This window comes from Triticum aestivum, chromosome 7B (assembly GCF_018294505.1).
Source record: "Triticum aestivum cultivar Chinese Spring chromosome 7B, IWGSC CS RefSeq v2.1, whole genome shotgun sequence".
Lineage (NCBI taxonomy): Eukaryota > Viridiplantae > Streptophyta > Magnoliopsida > Poales > Poaceae > Triticum > Triticum aestivum.
In genome coordinates this window covers 665474583-665482633 of record NC_057813.1, presented here as the reverse complement: position 1 = coordinate 665482633, position 8051 = coordinate 665474583, and the positions used below count along the sequence as shown (strand labels likewise).

Here is an 8051-nt window from a genome sequence, read left to right as displayed (position 1 = left end):
ACCGACGAGCATGGTACCGGGACCGCAGACATGGTGCAAGACTTTGACGATGCTCGGGACTCGGACGAGGAGATGGAGGAATCTGCAAAGGCCCTCACTGAAATGTTGGAGTCCTCAAAACGTCCTCTCCACGAGCACACTGAGCTTTATCAGTTGGATGCCATCTCACAAATAATGGCTTTGAAGGCTCAATTCAACTTAGGCAGAGAATGCTACGACGCGATGATGACAGTTTTCGGACGATTTCTACCCAAAGGCCATGTGCTACCTCCAAATCTGTACCAGTCAGACAAAATCCTCCGTGCTCTTAAGATGCCCTATGAGAAGATACATGCCTGTGAGAAAGGATGTGTCTTATTTAGGCTTCAGTATGAGGACTTGAACTATTGTCCCATTTGCAATTGTTCCAGGTATGTTGTGGTAGACAACGGTATGGGTGAGAAGACGCAGACCAAAATACCCGTTAATATTCTTCGGTATATGCCAATCGTATCAAGACTTCAACATCTTTTCATGATCGAAAAGACGGACAGACAGATGACATGGCACAAAACGGGCAAAAGAACCGAACTAGATGCAGATGGGAATGTGATGCTGGTGCACACATCGGATGGTGAAGCGTGGAAGCGCTTTGATGCATTTCACAAGGAAAAAATGGCAGATCCAAGGCACCCTCGAGTCGCCGTCAGCACAGATGGGTTTAGTGTGCTTGGTCAGATGACAGCCCCATACAACTGTTGGCCCGTGTTTGTCATTCCACTCAATCCCCCCCCCCCCCCGGCAGATTATGCAAAGAAAAAACATTTTCCTGACGTTGATAATTCCAGGGCCCAACTATCCGGGGAAGAATATGAATGTGTACACGCAGCCGCTTAAGGACGAATTGCAAGAAGCTTGAAATCTTGCAGCTTCCACTCATCGGCGATCTTAATGGAGTGGCTATGAACCAAAATATTCAGAGTAAATATGAAGAGTCTATTCTCCCATTTCAGTTTATTTAAAGAATCAAGAATGCCAAATACAACACATCTCCTAATTGTCACTTTGCTGTGACCGAAAACCATGAAATCACTTGAGTAGGGATTTTCTATACAAGGTACAACCTACAGGTATATGTCTTCCCAAGAAATTATCATGCAATTACAAACAAATAAAATTTAGTTTTATTTACAATAACTCTATCGATGTATGATATTCATGATGCCTCTCTGGATGTTTGGAACATATCTTAGCTGACTTCTCAGGTGTGCTTTACATGTACTATCGTATGCCCATACTTTATTTTTCCAGTTCTCAAGATTTGGTCACACGAATTTGTACATTTTGTAGGTGAAAAAATGCCTCATTTGGAGCGCCTATAGGCTAACCAACTGTACAAGAGTGCTCTTAAAATCCAACATAGTTACTTGAGAGAAACCGGTGCATGTTGCTGATAATTCTCTTTATGTTTGTTCAGAAATATATTTGTTCAACATTTGAAATGTAAAATATCAATATTCCATTCGATCTCCAAAATCAAAATTTAAAATGTAAATGCAGTGTTCAAACATTCAAGATGTATTTTCCATTTATTCATACAGTATATGTTTTTCTTTGAATCTGCTCATTCAAAGCATAAAGTCCTGCAGCAACGCGCGGGGTATCAACTAGTTACAAGTATGTCTTGGTTGGTAGTTTGCACGCTTGCATCACGTTGCAAGTCGAAGTACTATAGTGCGCTGATGGTTTGGCCCCACTTCATGTATGTCACTTTTAGTCCTTTACTATAAGTAGCTCGCAGCAGCGAACAAGTATACGACGAACTGGATATCCCAATAGTATCAACGCCGTGCTTGTGCACGCCGATCAGCATGCGCCTGCTTTGAACCCGAAGGAGCCGCCGCCGACGTCGTACAGCACCTCGATCGTCCGCTGCTGCACGTTGCCGATGATGCCGAGGGAGCTGTCGTCGCTGTTGGCCGCGAAGGCGAGGCAGCTGTCCAGAATGATCCCGTCCGAGACGAGGTCGACGACGGCGCCCCCGGAGAACACCAGTGAGACGGTCGGTATGTTGATGGTGGACTGGCCGCTGAAGTCGAAGCACGTGTCGAAGATGCCCATGGGCTGCGCCGGCGGGTACTTCTTCATGCCGGCCTTGAACGCCGACGACAGCGCAGAGTAAGCCGTCGACGGCAGCCGCGTGATGATTGTCCCGGAGTCCATGATCGACCCGGCGGAGAAGACCGAGGCAGGTATGCTGAGCTGCCTGCCTCCCACTCTGATGGCCTGAAGGCGCACGCCGTAGTACGACGGGACCTCACTGCTCCTCAGCATCGGCGTCTTGACGATGAAACTCGAGGTTGATGCGCCGAGAGTGAGGAACCCAGGCGAGCTTGAAGTCGGCGGAAGGCAGTACGAGAAGGCCTTGCCGAAGGTCCCCGCTGTCTGGGTGGCGAGAGACTCTGCGCCGCCGCCGAGCCCCATGAGCCCATCGGTCTGGTCTTCGAGAAGGTTGCCCGACTCAGACTGGCTGCACCCGAACTGGAAGTTGTTGACGGCGCTAGAGCCCAGCGCGAGCTTGTCGGAGCTGTAGGTCCCGGCCCCGATCGAACCATCGCCGTATTTGACCATGTACTGGCACTGGGAGCCGGAGCAGCCGTTCCCCTCATGGCTCTGACGGAGCTGCGCGCAGGCGGCGGAGCTGCAGGAGAAGGGTGAGTAGGTGCTCGACGAGCTGGGGTCGAAGAGCGAGTCCGCCTGCGAGTGGCACTGCGAGCACGGCTTGCACTGCACCCAGGACACGTCGCTGCCGGTGTCGATGAGCATGGTCTGGGTCATGGCCGGCGAGCCGATGCCGACGGTGATCAGGTACTCCAGCGTGCCCAGGGAGGTGCCCAGCGTGGTCGGCACGGTCACGTCCGATTGCTCCACGTCACCGGCACCACCCTTGACGCCGGAGTACTTCCGTGTGATGTAGGCGGCCCGGAGCTCGTCACGACGGAGCATCTCCTCCAAGGTCGGCGCCTTCTTGGAGGGCACGGGGGAGCACGGGCCATGCCGGTGGTGCAACGGCACCGTGACCCCGCCGGATGATGGAGTCACTGAAAGAACCGAACAGGGGAAAGGGAAACACGATGACAAACGTGCTCAAAATATCCTCAAAATAGTGCAAGGAAACTAATAGTAACATTGCATGCATGTGCGTCCATGGACAATGTTACTGCACCTTGGGGCTGGGAGCAGTTGACGGTGGCAGATTTGAGAGCGCCAGCGTGCAGAACCTTGTAGGTGCGAAGATCGTCCCCTCCGTGAGCAAGGAGAGTGTGAAGACAGGTGCACAGCAGGAGAATCACAAGCTTGGGAATAGATGCCATGGCTGAGATGCAGTGGGCTGCAGTTTCGGAATGCGAGCGCTGCTTTTATACCGCATGCGTATAAACAAACAAAAGGTAGAAGTAATATCGTATGATTCGATTGTGATTTGTGAAAGCAAGCATTGTATTATTTGGGCAAAATGTGTGGTGAACGCCATGCAAAAAAAAAGTGTGGTGAACGTACGTGGGAATGCTTGTGAAAAACAAACATTGTATTATTGGATGGACAAGCACCGTATATCAGGAGTATTTGTTGAGCCGACGGAGCGCGACGCGGGTTCATACGGTAACTTACTAATGCCCCTGTGGTGTGGGAAAGATTGATTGAAGGGTACAAAACGATGATGGGACGTATTTCAGACCGTATGCGGATTCTTTCCTGCCTGCGAGTGCGACCTCCGGCCGTGCGCGTGCGCGCCTTCGTCCGAGTAGTACGAGAGCTCAGCTGTGTGGCCTCGGCTGCGCCCGGTCCGTCGTGCACTGAGGGCTGCGATGTGGACTGGAGCCAGTGATGTGCGGCATCGGGAAGCGAGGGCAGGGCAATATGGTATTGATGTAGAGGCCGGGGTTATCTTTCTTTTTGAAAAAAAGGTAGGGCATATGCAGTGTGGGGAAATATCTGGTGGTACCAACAATTATATGCTCCCATGATACCAATTCAAAAAAACCAAATTGAAATGTTTCAAAAAAACAGAAAAAAAAATCCATGGATGTTCTCAGCATATGTGTCTACAAACTCAACCCGGCAATCCGACCCATCGGTGACCGCGCCCATGGGCACCCGACACAAATGGGTAGGGTATGGGTCATCGTGTTCAACCATGGGCAAGCCCGATGGGTAACCCGATTAGCGATGGGCGGGGCATGGGTCTAAGTTTGTACCCATGGGTTACCCGATGAAAATTATTAATCAAAATACCTTTAAATTTCATATTCATATGTTGCATAGGATGCACATACATCAGATATATAAGTTGTACAGAGCCCCAAACCTCATAAACAAATGACCCAGTCACGTACGTAATGTTGTACATGTCTTTAAAGGCCACAAGGCAAAAACGTAGGAAGCCCAACAACGCACAGCTATATTACTATTTATCTCTAGGCCTTTGATTCTTTCACATTTCTTTTCAAGAATGAAGGCCCAACAATGTTCGGCCCATACAACACACACATCGTTGGTTCAGGCACCTGGTAAAGTTTAGTACCACCTCGGCTGGCCATGGGAATAGAGAAGTCGCGGAGTCTATAAAAGGCAGCTGCTGGGAGAAGTGCATCTCTGAACGCAGCAGCAGCTGCACCTAGGGCATCTTGGAAAGCAAACTGAAACGTATATGCGTATTCAAAGGACCAAACCTGACACCACACAGTTGCTAGGCCACGAACGCCCACGCTGCACATTTCGTCCATGCCCAGAGCGAGCTCACGGGCAACGTATACGTCGTACACACCAGAGGACGCGTCCCCTGCATGCGTGCATGGTGCCCCCCCCCCCCTCATGGTTCGTCTCTGGGACAGACCGGAACCCCGGCGTCCGTTTCTACAAGTGCCCGAACCAGGGATTTAGTCTGATTTTTGTACGCCCATACATCAGATGAACTAGTTTTTGTTGCTTTTTTTGTGTATTTTGCTCATCATTCAGCTTGAAAACTGGGGCAGTACGAAGGGCTGTGTGTATTTTACTGGAGCCGGGCCGCCGTGACGTGAAGACTGCACGTCGCAGCGGAAGCACCGGCTGCTGTTCTTGCGGTTCCGCAAGACATGCGCCCGAGCTGTGCTCCCCACATGACATGCACCCGAGCTGTACTCCTTGTCAAATCGCCGGGCCCGCGCGCCAAAAGGACAATGCCCCACACTACATGGTCTGTCCACTTTTGGGCGTCAGACCTGTACCCGGGCCGAGCCCACCACGGGCGACTTGAGCGCTGTATTTGCTTGTATCGAGCCAGTATGTCTGCTTTACTGATTTTGACATTTTCTTTTGCACGGATCCCCTCGCGCAGCACGGCCGTCGATGCGTTGCGTGCATCTGCCGCTGCGTGCAGGACGGCCGCTCTCCAGCTGCTGGCCGCTTGTTTCTGTAACTTGCCATCACAACAACTTGTGGTTTTGAGAAAGATTCGCTCCTCAAGCAGGTGCAGTCATTTGTGTCATGTGACAGTAAAAATAAATATTTATTTCAAACCCGATGGGTGCCCTAATGGGTCGGGTTGCCCGATGGGTTTGGGCATGGGTATGACTCAAGACCCATGGGTAGGGTCGTGGGTCTGCTCCTTTGCCCATTTGCTATTCGGGCATGGGTTTCATAGAGCTCTACCCGGTGAAACCCGACCCGACTGCCGGCTTGACTACAAACCCTAAAATATATTCGGATCCCAATTCGATATACACATTGAGAATAAAAAAAAGGCAAATCTGTTGTGAATCATGTATTTTTTCACACTGTTCATGTTTTTTTCTTTATTCACACTATTCATGCTGAATTTGTCTTTTTTGTTTTTCACTGTACAATTTGAATTTGGATCTGATTTTTTTCTATAGTTTGTACACACATATGTTGAGAACATCCATGCTTTTTTCGATTTTTTTTGAAACATTTCAATCTGATTTTTTTGAATTGGTATCATTGGAGCATATGTCCACAGGGCTTATCTCAATTTTTCTGTTTTTTTTATTTGGGCTCATCTCCCTCTCCCATTGAAATTTTGAGGCGCATTAAATCTTTGCATGTAAGAATTAAAAAGAAACTCACCAATACAATACATATAGTGTTTCTACTTATCTAGTGGCCAAGCATGTATGCACTGCAATTAGACCAAATTAATGCATTCGTTTAATTTGGGTAGTTTTATAAAGTATGAGATACATTCTTAGACTCACCATGTACCTTGATTGATGAGATTTTATATTTGAGCCTTGTAAACCGGAAAGGAAGGAGTACCACCATATTGATGGGGAACGTAGCATATGCAATTCCAAAAAAAAAATCCTACGCTCACGCAAGATCTATCTAGGAGATGCATAGCAATGAGAGGGGGAGAGCGTGTCTACGTACCCTCGTAGACCGAAAGTGGAAGCGTTTGTCGACGCGGTTGATGTAGTCGAACTTCTTCTCATTCCAACCGATCAAGCACCGAACGTACGGCACCTCCGAGTTCTGCACACGTTCAGCTCGATGACGTCCCTCGAACTCTTAATCCAGTAGAGTGTCGAGGAAGTAGATGAGTTACGTCAGCACGATGGCGTGGTGACGGTGATGGTGAAGTTATCCGCGCAAGGCTTCGCCTAAGCACCACGAGAATATGACTGGAGGCGTAAACTGTGGAGGGGGGCGCCGCACACGGCTAACAATCGTTGGCGTGTGCTCTAAGCACCCCCTCGCCATGTATATATAGGTGGGAGGGGGCTACTTGGGGGCCCTATTCCAATTCGCCCCCCCCCCCTTCCTTTTACCGGAAGGCATCAAAAGGGAAGAGAGGGAGGAGGAAGGAAAGGGGGGCGAACCCCCTTCTCCTTCTCCTATTCAACCTCCTTCTTTAGGGGGGGGGCGCCACCCCTTGTGGGCTGGTGTGCTCCCCTCCGATGGCTCATAAGGCGCATTATTCCCCCGGGGGTTTCGGTAACCCCCCCCCCCGGTACTCCGATATATACCCGATACATCCCGGAACACTTCCGGTGTCCGAATATTATCGTCCTATTTCGAGGCTCCTCGTCATGTCAGTGATCTCATCCGGGACTCCGAACAACATTCGATCACCAAATCACATAACTCATATAATACAAAATCGTCATCGAACGTTAAGCGTGCGGACCCTACGGGTTCGAGAACTATGTAGACATGACCGAGACACCTCTCCGGTCAATAACCAATAGCGGAACCTGGATGCCCATATTGGCTCCTACATATTCTACGATGATCTTTATCGGTCGAACTGTTATGACAACATACATAATTCCCTTTGTCCATCGGTATGTTACTTGCCCGAGATTCGATCGTCGGTATCTTCATACCTAGTTCAATCTCGTTACCGGAAAGTCTCTTTACTCGTTCCGTAATACACCATCCTTCCTGAGATTCGATCGCCGGTATGCTTCTCTGATGTCTTTCATTGAAAACTTTTATTCAAGTATCCTTCTATGCTATCCAGAAATTCTATATCATTTCCAATCAACAATGTGTCATCCACATATAAATTAGAAATGTTGCAGAGCTCCCACTCACTTTCTTGTAAATACAGGCTCCTCCGGAAGTCTGTATAAAACCATATACTTTGATCACCTCATCAAAGTGTATATTCCAACTCTGAAATACTTGCACCAGTCCATAAATGGATCGTTGGAGCTTGCACACTTTGTTAGCACCTTTAGGATCGACAAAACCTTCTGGTTGCATCATATACAACTCTTCTTTAAGAAATCCATTAAGGAATGCAGTTTTGACTTCCATTTGCCAGATTTCATAATCATAAAATGTGGAAATTGCTAACATGATTCGAACAGACTTAAGCATCGCTACGGGTGAGAAAGTCTCATCGTAGTCAACTCCTTGAACTTGTCGAAAACCTTTTGCGACAAGTCGAGCTTTATAGACAGTAACATTACCATCAGCGTCAACCTTCTTCTTGAAGATCCATTTATTCTCTATGGGTCGCCGATCATCGGGAAAATCCACCAAAGTCCACACTTTGTTCTCATACA

The 8051-nt window shown here is 48.6% G+C and overlaps 1 protein-coding gene across 1 annotated transcript; it reads right to left on the bottom strand.

Moving 5' to 3' along the window:
- Positions 1–1747: 1747 nt before the first annotated feature.
- LOC123162620 (aspartyl protease family protein At5g10770-like) lies at positions 1748–3401 on the bottom strand. Its single transcript, XM_044580384.1, has 2 exons — positions 3206–3401; positions 1748–3080 (listed from the first exon to the last, which is right to left on the bottom strand). Exons 1-2 carry the CDS (start codon positions 3351–3353, stop codon positions 1846–1848), a joined length of 1383 nt encoding a protein of 460 aa, XP_044436319.1. The 5' UTR covers positions 3354–3401; the 3' UTR covers positions 1748–1845.
- Between the last annotated feature and the right edge of the window lie 4650 nt (positions 3402–8051).